Source organism: Enoplosus armatus, chromosome 2, assembly GCF_043641665.1.
Source record: "Enoplosus armatus isolate fEnoArm2 chromosome 2, fEnoArm2.hap1, whole genome shotgun sequence".
In the NCBI taxonomy this organism is placed as follows: Eukaryota; Metazoa; Chordata; class Actinopteri; order Centrarchiformes; family Enoplosidae; genus Enoplosus; species Enoplosus armatus.
Window position 1 is genome coordinate 17,779,905 of NC_092181.1, and position 18,666 is coordinate 17,798,570.

An 18,666-nucleotide genomic window follows, 5' to 3' on the forward strand; every position below is an offset into this window, starting at 1 on the left:
GCCATCTGCTCTCAGCAGGTCCCAGAAAGAAGGCCAGTTATCAACAAAACCAAAGCCCTGCTCACTACTGTAAGGAGCCAGCCAGTGGTTCAGTGAAGTAAGCCTACTGTAGCCCATCATAGCTCATCAGAGACAATTAATTAAGCCAGTTTTACATGAGTCAGCATCAACTCATCTTTCTGGCTAACTCCAAGTCCTGGCTAGGCTTTCTTTTGTGATCTCTGCTTCATCGTTACGATTGGGTTCCAACCATAGACTGTATATAAAGATAGCTGACATGACAGCTTCTCAAAAGTGGAGTCAAAATGTCTCGATCAAAGTACACATCAAATACATTTTTCCCAAAGATGGTTTCTGTCATTTTAGGTAGTTCTTATCACTCTGAAGTGTTCATTTTTTTGGTCCGTTTGGTTTTAATCAGTTATTTGATGCTATAACAACGGGATGACACGTCATGATTGACAGCTGTGATTGACTGTGGTGTGCTCATGATTGGGTCGGACAGGGGTATGGGCGGTCAACACTGCGCAGACTCTGGCTCCAAATGAAGTCACCAGCGCAAGGTGGCTGCGGCCATATCGTGGATATTTTGGCTTCATTTTTTTTTTTACAGTGGGAGGAAGTGGAGACACAACGTCCATCTTTATATACAGTCTATGGTTCCGACATGGACAACAATGTTGCTAGAACTAGTGGAGGATTTGTGTCTGCTTATCAGTGTGTCCAGTTTAGCCTCATCACTGCCAGGCCATGAAATGCAAAAGTATCATTAAAGCCATTCTCAGCTGGCACACACTGCTCATCATGACATTTAAGTCAGGCAATGACAGGCTGCATATTTTGTATATTCCTGTCAGTATGTTGTATGTGCATGGATACATTTATGTGTATGTGTAGAATAAGAGAGACATTATTTGGTTTTGTTGAAGTGGATCTATAGGTGTTGCCTATATGAACTGAGCCAAGCAAATGAGCCCGTTCTAATAGTGTATGTAGATGTCTGTCTTCATCCACTTTCCTTCAGAGACAATCACAAACAATACAAGCCAGCTGGGTGCAGTGGTCTACAGTTTAGCACTGTTAGCTGTGTCAAACCCGAAACAGGCCACATCGCTGTGTCAGATAAATTGCACTTTCATATGGTGAGGACAGGGCAGAGCCGCTTGGCTGACACGATGAATCAGCCGATTGTGTCAGTTTTCTTCCATCTAACTAACCCATGGGCGTTTTATAATGATTAGTCAGAATCAGCACCATTTTGTAATGAAAGATCAGAAGACATAGAAATGTTCAAAATGTCCCGTTACCAAACATTCTTTTACTCCAGTAAGCAAAGCAGGAATTTCACGGGGGCCACAGGGACGACAATGGCCGCCGTACCCCCTCAGTTTGGCCCTATGCCCCCAAAAAATGTCATGCCCTGTGGCCACAGTGTCCTTGATGCCCCGTCTGCACCGCCCCAGCTAATTTTTCCTGTCAATACGGTTTGTTGAAATTCTGATTTCTTATTGGGTAACATCAAGTGAAACCAGTGGTGGGTTTGATTTCGAGCCTGGTATGAACCTAGAATCTAGCACCGGCCAACCAAGAGACTTACTGCTAATGCAAATTACCGAACATTGCCGCAGCTTCACGTTAAAAGCATTTAACTGCAAAACACGAGTTGACATTTATCATGAAGTAGTTACAGGAAATGCAATGTGTTGAGATTAGCACTGACCGCTATAGTTCAGCAGAAATGAGGAATGAGATGAAGAAATTACCATTGCATGCTTCTACTTAAATGCCCTACTTTCATGATATAATATCACTGTAGCATGAACTTTTTACATTTTCCATAAATTTCACCCGAAAGTCGAATATCCCTAACTTTTTGTGAGTAGTGTATATGATCGTATCACAATACAATTCCATTAATAGTCATTAAAGGTACTATATGCAACAATTCACGTGTACTATTTATTGCCAATGTGGGAATGTAGTGTAATGTTAAAAAAATGAGACCCTCCCCGACTTTCTCGGTTGTCTATAGCAGCCTGTGGACTGACTTCTATGTAAAAGTCTCGCAACGAATTTTCCGGGAAAATCCAAGCTGGCTAACCTTGGCTTGCTTGCTCGCTAACGTTATGGCTAGTAAAATACTATCTGAGTGGATCTGCTAGTTGGCTAGCTTGCCAAATTACAACCTGATTCAGAGGTTTCATAGTCAGATTTCCCAACATTGCTGTAGTGAAACCAGACATAGTGTCACATTCTAGGCATGTGATTTTTCATGTACAGCAACTACAGGAGTTCTGAGTATTAACTCAGGGAAATTGCACAACAATGTCATGTAAGTCATGTAAGGTGATGGGGGGAAAAAAACCCTGTAGAGCCTACATCCTATTTTGCATGTAATTATCAACTGTCTTCATCATTCTGAAACCATAACACAATAAATGTTGAGGAACACAAATTTTCACTCCTGCCACTTTATTAAAGAGGCAAAAACAGATGTTACTTTTTTTTTTTTAAATTAGGGTGGGAATTTGACATAAACAGTATTACTAATCTTGAAACCTATTTGTAATACTGTGCACAAAATAATCTGGGCTGCTCTAATTGCAAATCCAGGATGCCCAACACAAGTAAATGTGGTCTTCAATACTTAATAATACATATATTTATTTAGTTTGAATGCCACTGTTTCTGTATTTGTTTTTAAACTTCATGCTTGATATTTATGTGACATTTCATAGTCCTAATGTGATGTGATCGGAGAGTGATATTCATTAAATTACTTTTATTACATTCTTACTTGATATAAGGAGGAAACGTTATGATTATGTTTTTCTAATGTACATCGCCATCTTTCTCAGTGATTCTCTTCTCATCCCACTAATGTGCCGATCACAGAGTTTAGCTGTAAAACTTTCAAACTGAACTGTCTCTACGAGCGACATAACGTTAGTTAGCTAGCCAGCATCTGTCACTAGCTGATGCTGATGCTGCTGAACCACTTTCTGTGGAAGGCGGCAGAGGTTTAACGTTACTCCTCACGAAAAACTTTAAGGCCATAGTCCATAAGCTAGTTAGATAGTTCACTGAAGTGACACTAAATGAAACATGAAACACGCAAAACAACAATCCCCCCATGACAATGTTAGGGCGTATATTTTCCCAGTAATAAAACGTTTGCTCTATTGATTTGCAGGTCCAGTCAGAGAGACTGAGGCGAACCTAAAAGCTTCAGGGGTTTTGAGAAAACATTCGGGGCTGGAGCCCAAGAAGCCATCCCCCCGGTCCGCCGTTGCTGAACACAATGAAACATCATGATTTTGATGATATTTTGTCTCTACACTCGACATTAGACAGTCAGCTACAGTAAAAGTTGACGTTAGCTCAATACAGTCACCGAGCAATGAGCAACTGGAACAGAAAACTCTGTGCTGGGCACAAACACATTGGTCTGAAGTCCTCATCCACTTTCCTTCAGAGACAGTCACAAACAATACAACCCATTTGAGTACAGTTTAGCACCGTTAGCTGTGTCAAACCCAAAACAGGCCAGATCGCTGTGTTAGCAGATAAATTGCATCTTCACACTCTGGACATCAGAGTAGATCCTCTGCTCCTACACAATGAATCAGCCGATTGTGTCAATTGATTCCATTAGAATCAGCAACATTTTGTGATGAAAGATCATAACCTAGCTGATGACCTTCCACAGAAATGTTGAAAATGTCCCGTTACCAAAACACATGTTGGCTCTTTTTTTATGACGTATGATGTCTGATTGACCCACTCTGCCATTTTCAACTGTTTTTGTAGGCTATGTTTAGTGTTTATTGACAAATGTTGAAAAATCTATACAGGTCACAAGAACCATTGAACAATAAACTGGTAACTGTAAGCTTTTATTTATTAGTAAATACCTTGTTTCCTTTTTTCTCTTTTCCCCCTGTGTTTACTCTTTACTTTAGTAAGTCCTTGCATGGGTATTGGGTTATTTTTGCCTATTTGCTCCAAGTATTTAGTTTGCAGAAGATCAGAAAATGTGACAAATTCAGTAAATCCTTAATGGACTGAAAACAGGTGTTGTTATTTTTCCAAACATTTTATTAAAGCTATGCATCTCAGATAAAATCCCAACTCTTGGTCATACATTGCATGACACAACTGAAGTTCATTCATCAGTCAATTTCAATAACTTTATGATGAACTCAGATTCAGAGATTTTATAACCAACATTGCTGTTGTGAAAGCAGAAGTGGTGTTAGAGGCATGAGGTGATGAATACTTGCAATTCCTGGAGGGAGGTAAAATAAATTATTTTCCTCCCAGTTTGCAGCACACCTGGTCAAGGTAAATTTCCCACGGGTTTGTATCCTGGATGGAGGGATCAACAAGCTGAAGCCCACTGGACTCCTGACTGCCCCCTCCCCTCAGATCTGACCCCGTACGTCAGCTTCACATTAACAGAAGGGATGAGTGGACAGACTGTGTCTTGCGTTTTGAGCTAAAAAAAAAAACAAACAATATCATTGGTCATGGTTTTTCAAGTGCAGTAATAGGTCATACAATAACTTTCCATCAATAGAGCTGCTTCTGACTGGACACTCCCACAGAACTATTCGTATAAAAACAGGAATCAGTGGTGATGACTTTTATCAAAGGAGCAGTTCATCAAAGGAACTTCTTAGCCTCATTAACAGGTAAGAGAGATGTTTTACGAAAAATGTTTTTAAGCAACAATTAAACTATAATAAGTGACAACAGCCTAATTTAATAGTATTTAATAATACCTTTTACCAATGCTCTTTCCATTGTGATACCAGTATTTTGAAGGTTTTTTACGATCAGGTTCGTCTAGTGACAGTTAACCGAATCAGTGGTGAGAATGGTTATTATTATTCTCTCCCCACCAGGATTCTTCTGCTTTCCAGAGTGAAAATGGTGGTATACAAAGTGACCATATCCACTGGCAATCGCGTCTATGCCACCACTTTTAACAATGTCTTCATCAAGCTGGTGGGCACAGAAGGGGAGAGTGAACGCCAGTGGCTCAGCGGGTCTTTAGCCTTCAGAAGAGGAGAAGTAAGTCTGAAATATCCTTCTCTAAATGTGTAACACACTTCTTCAACTTTGCCTATGAGAGATATCAAATACCACTTTAGAGAAGCTGATGTAAACCCTCGCCAACTCAGACAACAGCAGGATATGTGCTGCTCTGCAACTCTGCAACCGACCTGCTCTATATGTAAAGTGTCAGGAGATGACTTTTGTTGTGATTTGGTGCTATATAAATAAAATTGAATTGAATTGAATTGAATTGAACCAATGGCCACAAAAGTGACCAAAGCAACAAATAATCCCAAATCAATGAGCTACATAATATTGGTATTTTATGCAGTGTCATTATATTGCACAAGTTTTATTTTATCCCCCTTCTACATTCAGTAATTGTATGCTAATTATTGGGATGTTACAGCTCAGTTCTTGGTTATTAAATACACTTTATCTTCATATCTTGTACAAATGTTTTCAAACCATTTCTCTCATTACTCCAGGTGTCTACTTTCACCGTGTCCTGCCCCGTCTCCATTGGAAAGCTGATTCTGATAGAGCTGGACAAACAGTGTCTCCTACTGTTCCCTGAAGACAACTGGTTCCCGGACAAGGTGGAAGTGAAATCCCCTGAGGGAGACACCTACAACTTTCCCATCTACCGCTGGATCACTGACAGCGAAGTGCACTTCTTCAGAGAGGGAACAGGTTTGTGCTGTTCACTGACCACAGAAGACATTAAAGAAAGTTCTGAAAGCGTAACTGTAAGGAGGCTGGAGTAAATACATGCCAACATACTGTATATATCAACAATTTTAAACCTTATTGTGGTTCTTTCTTTAAGCTCTGAAAGTCTATGATGACATCCGTCCTCTTGGCCAGTACAGTCGGGAGAAGGAACTGAAGCAGCGAGAGAAAGACTATCGGTGAGAGTTCAGAGTTTATACACAGGAACAAAAAACACCCAAACCTCCTCCACCTTTGCTTGAATATATTTATGATATATAATGATAAATTAACCACCATATGGCATTCTTACAGTATATGTTGCAAAATTGCAGTATTGAATACATGAATACAAGTGTCAAGTATATTATGATTGCAGATACTGCAGATACACTGGTATCTATACTGTCTAAAGTTCCTCACCACTCTGCTCTTCTCTACTTTTCCCAGCTGGGATGTGTATGAAGAGGGAATACCTCACTGCATGAAGGCAGCGAGCCCTCTTTCTCTGCCTTTGGAGGTCCGCTTTTCCTTTACCAAGACTACGGAGTTTAACTTCACTGCAGCCACAGGGTGAAGTCCTCAAATTCTGTCAGATATCTATCTATGTGCCTGCCTATCAACGGGTTCAGGCTTCCTAATAAAGCTACTCTTTGCTTTTATTTTCTAGGCTGGCTGAGCTGCAACTGGAGGGACTGGCTGATTGCAAAGAGAGGTGGACTGATATCGATGCTATCAGTCGGTCGTTCTGCTGCAGACGGACTGACACGTCAGGTACTGAACTCTCATGGTAGTTTAATGAAATAATTGATATTGTATGCATAATAGTATACATTTAACTGTATTCATGATGTTATGTAAAATTGTTTTGTTCCTGAGATAAGCTGTGGACTGAGAAGAGCTTATTTTTATGACGCCACCTAGAGACAGCTTAGGGTTTGCCTTGCAGGGGTGAGTAGTAGGAAATACCCAAGGGGAAACAGGTTCAAGTGCAATGGTTTATTAATAAAGTACCACATAAATATAGCATATGGTGGCGTAAAATACAGAGTTAAAAACCCTAACCCTAAAAAAAGCTTTGTATAAAAATGATTTAAAAGTCTGTTTTTTTACAACAGTCCCTTATACGTCCACCGCTGCATTTCCTTGTCCATCCACACCAACACAGTCCACGAACCGCCCCCTCCAAGTCCAGCTCCGTACTACTAACAATGTCCTTCCCACTGCTGCTCCAGTTTGAAACTCAGTGAAGTTAATCTCCTTCTTCTTTTTCCAGACTATGTCAAGAAACATTGGAAGGAGGATGCATTTTTCGGGTACCAGTATCTGAATGGTGTCAACCCCATGTTGATCCGACGTTGTACAGCCCTGCCCAAAAACTTTCCTGTCACTGATGGCATGGTCTTCCTCCAGGGTCAATGCAGCTTGGCAGCTGAAATGAAGGTGATTGTCTGACTTTGATTGAGCTTTGTATTTGAATCGTGTTTTTCCCCATGACATGTTAAATGTGGAACTGCATGTTGCACTTACATGTTCACTCAGTGAGCGTGAGTCAAGTAATTTCTCATCCTCCCTAAAATTTCAAACAGAAAGGCAACATATACCTGTGTGACTACAAGCGTCTGGATGGACTGGAAGCAAACATCATCAATGGGAAGAAGCAGTACTTGATGGCTCCACTCGTCCTTTTCCACAAAACACCTGATGATGCGCTGATGCCAATCGCTATTCAGGTGAGATCAGCACCCAAATATGGCTAATAGTAAAGCTGTTAGAGTATCATTCAAATCGTAATATGTAGATTCCCCTGCAAGAAAGTGTTCTTTAAGTAAAATTCAATGGCAGCTATGAATTCTCTCTGTTAGGAAAAGCAGTTTATTTCTTCCTGCCTGAGCCCGAGCCATGTTAAAAAGTCTCTGTCTTAGTTATATCCAAGTTTGACTGACAAATGAGTTTATTTACGTGACACACAAGCATTGATGGAAAAAGTATACAACTGAAAAGACAAACCTGCCAAGCAGAACAAACCTGTAGTAAAAAGGCAAACTTACAGAAAATCACAGAACATTATTGGCCAGTGCTGGTAATTTATGGAATGGACTGAATGAACCACATCCCCCTTTGTTCTCCTGCAGCTGAAGCAGACTCCAGCAGATGACAATCCCATCTTTCTCCCTACTGATTCTGAGTACGACTGGTTGACGGCAAAGATTTTTGTGAGAAGTGCAGATTTCAGTGAGCATCAACTCAACGTTCACCTGCTGCGCACTCATCTGCTGGCTGAAGTTTTTGCAGTGTCACTGCTGCGCAACATCCCCGCGGTGCATCCACTGTACAAGGTAACTGCGACGGAAAATACTGAACTCACTGTCGTTATTGTTTTTTTCAACTAGCTGACTTTTTTTTATCTTCCACAGTTAATGAACCATAATGTTTTCGTGTGTATTTATTTGCAAGTATTTCACACACACACGCTAAATGGTGATTTCTGACTTTATTAACATTAACATTAACAGTGTGACTAACAGAGCTCCCTCTTTCCCTCAGCTCCTCATACCTCACACTCGCTACACTCTGCAGATCAACACCATGGCCCGACTTCTTCTAATATCTAAGACTGGAGTTTTCACAGAGGTAATACCAACACTCTCAGTCGACCATTACCTAAACAATGATTTTATTTTCAATATCATGTACAGTATTTGTCTCTAACTATAGTCCTCACATATTTGACTGTTCCCTAGTATGTAGCTTCTGGTGGAGAGGCGTTGATCACAATCCTGAAGAGATCACTGTCCTCACTGACCTACAGCTCCCTCTGCATACAAGACGACATTGCTGAGCGCGGGCTGGAGGGTGTGCCGAACTTCTACTACAGGGATGATGGACTTAAGCTTTGGAAACTCATCCACAGGTATTATAGACTGACACCTTGTTAGCTAGAATGCATTTAGAGGCCATGAAGTACACTAAAGTGAAAAAAACGTGCTTTGCACAGTGTATGACTCAGATGAAGGTGAGGCTTGACATCAGGGAGTTCAGTACAGGATCAGTTTGCCTTTCCCACTTGCAGGGAAAAAAGTCATTAAATATAACTAGTGTAGTTGTATGCTAGAAACCAAGCAAACAACTGAATGCTTTTCCTCACACTGCTGCTGCAGTGTGTATAAGAAATGTATAATTCAACTAGGGATGTGTTTCACTGAATTCATCCACATTTCTCAAAGGTTTGTGGAAGGAGTGCTCAGCTACTACTACAAGGATGACGCTGAGGTCCAGAAAGACTCCGAACTGCAGAAGTGGATTTTGGACATTTTTGAACAGGGATTCCTTTCCCAAGCAGACACAGGTGAGCTTTAAAGAAAAGCTCAGTCTTCATGATGATAAATGTGCCTTATGTAAGGATGTAAATGTAAATCAAACTTTAATTTAGTCATCTACACGTCTTTAAGTAATGCCTTTTATTTTCTCTAATTCATAGGAATTCCACAGAGATTCAGCACCGTGGCTGGGTTGGTAAAGTTTGTCACCATGGTGATCTTCACTTGCTCAGCACAGCACGCAGCCGTGAACTCTGGACAGGTGAATGCTCTTAGTGCTATTTTAATGCTATTTTTGTGGACTGGGTTGATGAGGTTTGCAGTTTTCTCTGAACTGGAGAGAGATGATAGCCTGGTATGAGACAGAATTGTCAGCTCGTTACACTCCATCTCAGGTTGCCGGTAATCTGGCTCACCTGATGTAGGATGCTGGGATAAATCAGACGACTATTTCAGTCAAGAAAAACAAACAAGCCAGAGCTTTTTTCCCCCTATCCCAGAACGACCATGGGTTGAGCCAGACCTTTCTCCAAAGTGTAGAGATAGGTCTGGCTATGTGAGACTAGGTTGCTGGTACAGGTAGGCGTGGATATTGTCTTTGGGTTCTCGCCAGCTCCACCCTCTCATCCAAATATGGTCACTTCTGGTTGTAAAAAAAACAAGATGGCGACGGCCAAAATGCCAAAGTCGAGGCTTCAAAATGGCACACAAACCAATGGGTGACGTCACGATGGCTACGTCCACTTCTTTTATACAGTCTATGGTCTATAGCCATGCTAGTGGGTCTGTGAGGTTGTGCAACAAATGCTAACATACTCATAATGACAATGCTAACATGTTGATTTTTGAGCAGGTATAATGTTTACTTAGATTACAATCTTAGGTTACAATGTTAGCATGCAAACATTTGTTAATTATCAAAACACACAAAGTACAACTGAGGCTGATAGCTTTACAGCTATTTGGTCATAAACCAAAGTATTGGACATTTTGATCTGATGATGGTGCAAGATGAAAAGTCAGAGGATCACCAAAGTTATTACTGTTCATCTTGAGGGAAACATGAATGTCTGAACCAAATTTAATGGCAATCAAGCAGAAAGATGTTGAGACATTTCTCTCAAAACCACAAATGTGAACCACATGGTGGTGCTAGAGGAAAAGTCAGGGGATCACACATAAGTTATTTGGATTCTTCCTCTGGGGACCATGAATATCTGTACAAATATTTGTTCCAATCCAAATTTCATGGCAATAAATCCAATAGTTATTGAACTATTTCAGTGTGGACCAAAGTAGTGGACCAACTGACCAACAGACTTTCATGGCCACGCTACTAGCGTGACTAAAAATATGCAGCTTTTAAAAGTACATTTTGCTGACTGGCTTGAACATAATAGTTTTATCAGCATGATCGTAGTGCTATGCTTCAAAAAGTATTAATCAGTCATCTGTCAATCATTCATTCACTGCAGTTTGACTATGGTGGCTGGATGCCCAACGCTCCACCCTCCTTGCAACTTCCTCCACCAACCACAAAGGGGACAACAAGCGAGGCCACGATGCTGCAGACGTTACCTGATGTCAACGCAACAGTTAATGTAATGTCCACCTTGTGGCTTCTCAGCCAGCAGTCCTCTGACTTCGTAAGTGCCCAAGACTTCATGAAGAATTACATAAATAACATTTCTGTTCAAGTTGGGTAAAGTAGGTCAATATGTCATTAGAGCCAAAACACCCCCTTTGAGACACTGAAAAAAATCCTTCAACTGAACATTATATTTCCAATAGTCTATGTTTGATAAACATTTTTAAATGTATCATTGATCTCATCAGGTCCCTCTTGGCGACTACCCGGAGGACCATTTCAGTGAGAAGATTCCCTGCAAGCTGATTAAGAATTTTCAAGGGGCACTTGAAGTGTTAAGTGCAGCCATCAAGGTCAGAAACAGGAGTCTGGATGTCCCATACACATACCTGTTTCCAACAGAAGTAGAAAATAGTGTGGCCATTTGAATTTCAGAGGGTGTGACCTGTTCAGCTTTTGGCCAAATTCAGCTTTATATTAACAAAAGTGAGAAGGGGAGGAACTGCATGTTTTGTTTTTAACTAATACTGTCGTGGAAAGAAACTACTGTGATCATTGCTTGTTTATCTGTGATTTTTTTATACAGCTTAAATGATTTAACTGTAATGAAAATGTACTGTTTTAAATCATAAAACACATCCTAAATCTTCTTCTTAGTTCTTCAATGAATACATAGAGCATCTAATCAAATCAAATCATTATTTTGGATTTTGATTGTAACACTTTAGAAGTAAACTGCGCCTTATGACTTATTGTCACAATGAAGTATGAATAATTTTAGGGACCTATGTTTTGTTAAATTTACTATATGCTGTGCAATGTATCTGTATGTTAGAAAAATAGGCAATAACTGAAAGTTATTTTGTGTAGACAGACAGTGGACAGCGGAACTGCGATTAAGTGTTGAAACAAGCAAATTCATAATACAAAATGTGATACAGCATGGATTTTTTGTGATTTAAGTTTAACTTTGAGGGGGAAATTTACCTTTATATTTTTACATGTTTGTTGTCTGTCAGATTATATGTTAAAGCACCATCAGACCACGGCAAATTCCTTGTAATGTTTGTTACTTGGCAATAAACAGTTTCTGATTCTGAAATCAAAGGTCCAACCGTTTGTTCCAAATATTTATCTAGAGGTGACATTTTATTATTTTATTCTATTTTAGTCTTAAATTAAATTGGAGCTTTTTCAAATGTTCCTTTATTCAACTTGTAGTATACAATAAGAATATGTAAATTTGTAAACTTGTAGCTAAAGTTTGTGCAGCATCGAGTTTGCAGTTCACACTCCAGACCAGCAGGTGGCGGTGATGCGCTCCACGCTGTTTACCATCCGCCATAGGAGCGGAAATAAAGCAACGTACACAATACTGGCGGTGATCACACGTGGGTACACAGGTTTGTCAGAGTAATGTAGTGTAACTAGTCAGTTTAATTAAAAACATGTCGAAGACGCAGTCAGCTATGTCAGAAGAAAAGCCCGATTCTGAAGTGGGGCGCGGAGAGGAGGAGGTCCTAGATCCGCCGCCGGAGACTAGACGGACCCGCAGCGGCCGCAAAGTGCGCACTCCTGCCGCATTGCTAGACTCAGAACCCCCGGTGAGGACTCCGAGCCGGAGGACCAGGAGGTCTGTCCTCCAGGAGCTGCCGGTGGCGGTGGAAGAGAAAAACACTGAGGAGGCAGCGCGGAGACCGGAGAGTCTGCCTGAGGAGAAGCTCAGTATGTCCGGTGAGCCGGAGCCGTGCACCGTGTCAGAGCCGGCGGAGCCGCACACAGAGGCGGCAGCAGATGCAGACAGAGCCGGCGTTATCGGGAGCGGAGACATTCATCTGTCCGGGCCTGCACCGGCAGAAACGGGACCCACGAGTACCGAGACCGTCCCAAAGAAGAAGCCTCGTTTGGCTTCAAGTGGAAAACAAAATCCGGTCATGCCGCTGGGGAAACCGAAATCTGGGAGAGTGTGGAAGGACCGCAGTAAGCAGAGGTGAGGATGTCACGGTGGCAGTATGCAGTGAAGTAACCAAGTACTCTTACTTAACTACAATTCTGAGGTATTTGTACATTTCCTGAGTATTTTCATCTTATGAGACTTTATACTTCTCCACTACGTTTCAGAGGGAAATATTGTACTTTTTACTCCACTACATGTATTTAACATCTATAGTTACTACTTACTTTTCAAGTAAAGATTTTCCATTAAAAACGTGATCAGTTTATGAAATAGAGTTCACCACTGTGGTTTAAACTACCCAACAGTAATCTTCATGATTAATTAATGAAGTATGAAATGGTTAAAATGAGTTCCATCTCACCAACTACAAGTACCATTTACATATTAATACATTGATAATAATATAATGTAACAATATAACACTGACAGGAGCCATTGTGCATCGTGAGTACTTTTTCTTTTAATATTTTGGTACATTTTATCTATTACTTCTACTTAGGTAAAAATGGAGTTCTGCTTTTACTAAAGTAAATTCTTTGAACACTTTCACCACTTGCAGTTTGTTTTCACCTCAACCCACCAAAAGTTAGTAGCAAAAGTCCACAAGCTCAGCTGACCCTATTAAGTAGATCGGGTATTAGCCATGACATCACCAATCCACATTAAATACTCAGCTTTTAGTGCCACAGCAGTCCCTGGTTTCATGTTACCTTGCACAAAAATGATTACAGTGAGTGAAACGCAGTGAGGTCAGATTTTTTTTTAATAACATTTTTTTTGTTGTTGCAGATTTTCCTAAACATTGGGATTGAAAAAGTTGGATCTGTGCATCCCTACTTTGCATTGGACACCTTAAGAACTAGAGACACTGATGTGAATGTGTTTTGTATCATTTATTAACCTGCTAAATGTAATTTTGTCTTTTAGATTCTCTGCACTGGTAAGAGATAAACCGCTGTGCTCCTCTTGGGAAAAGAAGATGGAGGCCAAGCGGGAGAAGGACCTGATGAAACGGTATTCTTTGCAGCTTAAAGAGGAGAAAGCCAAACAGAAAGAGGTAAGCGAACGCTGTGTGGCGATTTAAACCTTGTAATGTCAAAGTATTTGCACCTTTTCATTTATTCTATATGTCCTGGCTTCGTAGGAAAAGAGGAAAAGGAGAGAAGACAACTTGAAACGTCGCGCAGAGAACGAACGCAAATCAGAGATTGTGCAAGTGGTACGTCAATTCTTGTTGTTCACACGAAAAGTTCTAAGAGACTTCACCCAATCTAAGCTGACACCCTAACATCACACACCACTTCCAGTTTTTTTACATGCAGTCTACAGAATATAAGCGAATCAACTGTATTTGCAATATTATAGCCTAAACCACGAAAGTGTTAACACAAGCTTGTAAAGGTTCATATATGCAATGAAACCAACAGACCTTATTGTACAAAAGTGAAGGTTTAATGTTTCTCAGTAGCTTTTTGATACACGACAAGCCGTAGCCGTACTGCAGAGCTTATACTTCCTTATGCAACCACCTTCTGTCAGGCATATTTTGTATTTTAAACATCTTAATAATATAAGTAACGCATTGAATGTACAAACTTGGATTGAGGAACACGCTCTGTGAGCGACTGACACTTCATGGGTGCACAAGTAGTGAAAGCCCAGTGTGTTTTGTTGTCACTTTGCTACACGGGTGGCGGTCCACAAACTAATGTTATAATTAGAATTTCTTGCCTTATATCAGTGAGACCTGCAGCATAGAGACCCTCACCCAAACCTCTAATTAGTATTGCGTATATTAGAAGTTTGTGAATTTATACTTGAAATAAAACAAGCTCCAAAAAACACTTAAAATATTATAAAAAGTGTTTAAATTAATGTTTTCAGCAAATTGTTGTTGAAAAACCAACACAATTATCATACATTTTATGAATAGTGGAACACAGATAATTATATTAAACAGTATGTGATTTTTGCATCCATTTTCCATATTGTGACTATATAGAAATATATTTTTTAATAATATCATGATAGTAATTTTAACCATATTGCCTTTGTTACACACACAAGATAACTGTTAGGTTAAATATGTTTTCCAACACATTAGAGTCACATTGAAGTTGTGGAGAAATTTGATTTGTGCAACAAAAACCGAGGTAATGAAGTGAAAAATGTATTCGCCACACAAGCACAGTCTTTCTTTTGGCGATTTGACCTTTTATTCGTATTCTCCCGTCTCATTTGCATCACAGATCAGGAACACAGCAAAGATCAAGAGGATGAAGAAGAAACAACTCAGGAAAATAGAGAAGAGAGACACGCTGGCTCTGCTGCAGAAGTCACAGAAGCAGAGGGTAAAAGCCAACGGGCAGAAGAGTAAAAAGGTTGACCAAGATCTGACCTGAAGACTGTGAGATAATAAAAACACTTCTGTTCAGTACTTTGCCTACATGTCTTATATTTGTCTGGAATATAACAAACACGTTTATTTACACTTTTACCCAATAAAAGCTTTCCAAAGAGTATTATTATTAAGTTAAATATAGAAAAAATAAATGTAACATGCTGCTGGTCAGGTCGGCACTAAAGTGATCATCTACAAACAGTTAAGATTTCACTTTTTTCTGTTGTCTTTCCTATTATTGATCTGCCTTTTGCCCTGTTGTATTCTCTTAAGAGCCTGAATGCCTGTAAAACATCACAGATGACTTTAATTAAATAAAACTTTTTAATCAAATTGTCGAACTAATTGATGGCCGGGAAAGCTGCACACGAGTTAAGAAAAGGTTCAGTGAAGGTAAGTTGAATTTTAAGTATGTACCACCAGCATAAGAATAGTACTAAAGTGAAATAAGTGCTTTTCCACTGTTAACTTGAGGTGCTCTGAGCAGTACGCCAAACGCTCACTGCCTATAAAAACAACCTGAAAAAGGCGCCTCTCACTTCAAAAACTGTCCTCTGATCAGGGCCTTAAGATATACACTTGCCAGTTTATTGGGTACACCTGCCTGAACTAGTGACATTACCGAGCCAGTTCCCTGACTTTATGACTCTTCCATATTTGTTCTAATACCTTACATTTTAACATGTCACATGGTTTTATCACGAAAGACAAATGACAAATAAACACACCGTCCCTCATTAGGAATACATTTAAATTCAATATTCATTATCCTATTCAGCAAAAGTCAGGCATTAATGTCCACATTAACTGAAACATGCAGACATTTTAACCTTTTTTGTACCGAGTCCCTTTATTCTATGGGACGTCTTGAAGCTGGCATTAGTTACTGTTCTTCAATGACAGCGAGAAGTGCTTCACCGGGAGTGTAATGCGACTACTGATCAGTCAGTTTGACTGAACTCAACTGAACCATCACACGAGAGGAAAGTTAGTGGCCATTTTTACTTTAGGTTGAGATTCACACATGAGGACATGAATGCACCAGAATCACTGGAGCAGCTGATGAAACTGAATAATAATGTATCGTTAATGGAGTTTTATTCTCACCCCCAGTAACATACTGGTACTGATTGTGACACACAACTTTATAATGCTGCATAAATGAATGCATCACGAGACGTGTTGTATGTTCACCCAAAATAGCAGAGTAAATTTGGAGAGCGGGTTGCGCACAAAGACGCCCTGTTTTTTTCCCCACATTTATTCTCATTCAGTGGACTTGACATGACACATTCCCTGTTCAGGCACTGCCTGAGCAGCCTATGCACAAATAATTCACAACTGTCACACACACACACTGCTGTCTTTGTGTCCCGCTGCAAGACAACTCCTTCATGTCGTCACCAACGTGTTTGCAGTAGCAGTAGAACAACCAGACGTCCTTTAAAATGTACAGATGAACAAAGCAATTTGTTACACTGAGGTGACCGACGTGGAAGGAATGACGATCCCTCAAACATGTTTAAAGCTGGGTGTCCTTCATGTCGTTTTTCATGTCTGTCATTCAACATATAAAGGCATCAACAAACTCAGAGGTCGAGTTAAAGACTGAAACAACATCACAGTGCAAGGCTGCTGTCTAGACAAGTGAGATCCAGAGAAGTGTTGTAAGTATCATCTAATTCTGTCTTTTAGTGTGTCGAAAAAAGTTTAAATCTAAACTTTAACTTGCATGTTAAGTGGATGGAACTGTTTTGCATCATTTCAATTCTTTTCTTCTTTCAGATGTACCAGAGATTTAAAATGCTTCTGACAATTCTGATACAACTCCTGATCGTCGGTGAGTAAAACATGTTTTTCTTGTTACAGTGTGTTGCAGTTTTTGGAAAAGGGATACAGTCCTGTCTTATATTGATGTTTTATCTATTGATTAATAGCGTCAACAAATGCTCAGGCTGCCACAACTGCCGCAGGCACAACTGCCGCAGCTACGACCGCCGCAGCTACGACCGCAGCAGCTACGACCGCCGCAGCTACAACCGCAGCAGCTACGACCGCAGCAGCTACGACCGCAGCAGCTACAACCGCCGCCGCTGCGACTGCTGCGACCATGACAACAGCGGCGATAACGTCAAACTCGACAAACACAAACACCACCTCCACCAACGCTGCTGCTGCAGCACATCGTGGGATCATGTGCCTGAGCAGTCTGGTTGTGTGTCACTTCAGCGTTGTTCTCTATGAGTTCCTCTTCACAGTGTAACTTTGGTTGTGTTGCCTTTATCTATTTTTACATAATACATTGTCAGAATCAGAAATACTTTATTGATCCCCGTATTTCTGATGCTGATTCTGATTGTCATCGTTACACACACACAGAAACATAGTATGTAATTTATGTTGAAACCTAATAATCATGTTAGGAGACACTCGTGTTGATGGGTTTAGAAAATCTAGATGATCCAGTGTGTTAAAATGTTATGATAAAAGTTTGGTGCAACTCAGAATATCTGTCTTTTTATTATCGCCATGTTTAAAGTTATTGTCATGAAACATCTGACAGCTGTCCAGTTCACAGGCATTGTTTTCTTAAAAGTTATGTTAAAATGATCGTTTTCACAAACCTCAACAAAGCTTGTACCAGTGGGATATTTAGGTATTATTACTTTTGAATCCTGTATAAAGTGAACAGTCTTCCTTGAAAATGCATTACATATCTAATCTGTATGAAGTAAATAAACTTCAATTGAAGGCCATCATTTGGAGTTTTTGAGAAGTAACTGCTGATCGTTTATAGATTTAAAGAAGAGTAGTCAATATTTATATATATTTTTTCAGTCTAAATATAAGAAGTAAATAAATACGTTGACACAGACTCTTGAAACAAACCCTGAAAAGGAGCTTGTGGACTTTTGAATTTACAGCCCATCCTGACTGCAAAGTAATTTATCTGTCTGCAAACAAGTTACCATCTGTATACTGATATTACATCCTCGCTCACTAATTACAAAATCAGATTTTCTACATTATGTTTCTTTCTAATGTCTGTCTTGTGACTGTGACAGTGAGAAAGGGTTCTGATCAAATGACCTTAAATGGATCCTGGGTGTGTCACCATACATCAAAACGACTTGTTGAGACTGAGACTGTTTGCCAAAGTGACACTGTGTCACAAAACAGGCGTCACCCACATTAAAAGAATGACTTAACGACTTAATGACTTAATTCTTCTAATGTGGTCATACAATGAAACACATTCTTGGCGCTGCGTCAGCACACTATGAACCGGGTGGGGTGAATTATGGGAAGCTAGATTTTCACACGGAGCCTCTCTGCATGACAGGACCACAAGATTGGCTAACAATGCAACACCTCCTTCAAGGCACTTATCATTTAGGCGAAGTTGCACTTTAGTGGTGTGTGTTTTGTCTTGTGGGTCGCTCACACATTGATGTCACCTTAGTGTGAAGGCAGTTAGCATTTCTTAATGGCTGTCAGTGATTATAGAGGTTGTAATCACTGAGGTGTATCTATTAGAATATGCTCAGCAGCTGCATCAGTTTATTTGACTTTAATAAATGGCTGTGCAGCTTTACACGTGGTTTACAGAAATAGCCTCTTATACAGC

At 40.1% G+C, this 18,666-nt stretch overlaps 2 protein-coding genes across 2 annotated transcripts; both read left to right on the forward strand.

The window, feature by feature from the left end:
• The first annotated feature begins 4,914 nt into the window (after positions 1-4,914).
• On the forward strand, positions 4,915-11,111 carry LOC139291732 (polyunsaturated fatty acid lipoxygenase ALOX15B-like). Its single transcript, XM_070913841.1, has 14 exons — positions 4,915-5,076; positions 5,550-5,754; positions 5,891-5,972; positions 6,223-6,345; positions 6,443-6,546; positions 7,049-7,215; positions 7,362-7,505; positions 7,908-8,111; positions 8,320-8,406; positions 8,517-8,686; positions 9,000-9,121; positions 9,254-9,354; positions 10,568-10,738; positions 10,929-11,111. Exons 1-14 carry the CDS (start codon positions 4,933-4,935, stop codon positions 11,106-11,108), a joined length of 2,004 nt encoding a protein of 667 aa, XP_070769942.1. The 5' UTR covers positions 4,915-4,932; the 3' UTR covers positions 11,109-11,111.
• Positions 11,112-12,065: 954 nt separating this feature from the next.
• ccdc86 (coiled-coil domain containing 86) lies at positions 12,066-15,074 on the forward strand. The gene is made up of 4 exons (XM_070924649.1): positions 12,066-12,670; positions 13,565-13,694; positions 13,782-13,856; positions 14,887-15,074. Exons 1-4 carry the CDS (start codon positions 12,129-12,131, stop codon positions 15,037-15,039), a joined length of 900 nt encoding a protein of 299 aa, XP_070780750.1. The 5' UTR covers positions 12,066-12,128; the 3' UTR covers positions 15,040-15,074.
• Positions 15,075-18,666: the final 3,592 nt, after the last annotated feature.

What these genes read in the sequence shown, in the direction of transcription:
- ccdc86 (XM_070924649.1), top strand. Translation starts at nt 12,129, where the DNA reads ATGTCGAAGACGCAGTCAGCTATGTCAGAAGAAAAGCCCGATTCTGAA. An exon ending in AAGGACCGCAGTAAGCAGAG is followed by an intron (nt 12,671 to 13,564) that starts GTGAGGATGTCA and finishes TTTGTCTTTTAG; the next exon opens with ATTCTCTGCACTGGTAAGAG. An exon ending in AGAAAGCCAAACAGAAAGAG is followed by an intron (nt 13,695 to 13,781) that starts GTAAGCGAACGC and finishes CTGGCTTCGTAG; the next exon opens with GAAAAGAGGAAAAGGAGAGA.
- LOC139291732 (XM_070913841.1), top strand. Translation starts at nt 4,933, where the DNA reads ATGGTGGTATACAAAGTGACCATATCCACTGGCAATCGCGTCTATGCC. An exon ending in TAGCCTTCAGAAGAGGAGAA is followed by an intron (nt 5,077 to 5,549) that starts GTAAGTCTGAAA and finishes TCATTACTCCAG; the next exon opens with GTGTCTACTTTCACCGTGTC. An exon ending in CCTTTCCCAAGCAGACACAG is followed by an intron (nt 9,122 to 9,253) that starts GTGAGCTTTAAA and finishes TCTAATTCATAG; the next exon opens with GAATTCCACAGAGATTCAGC.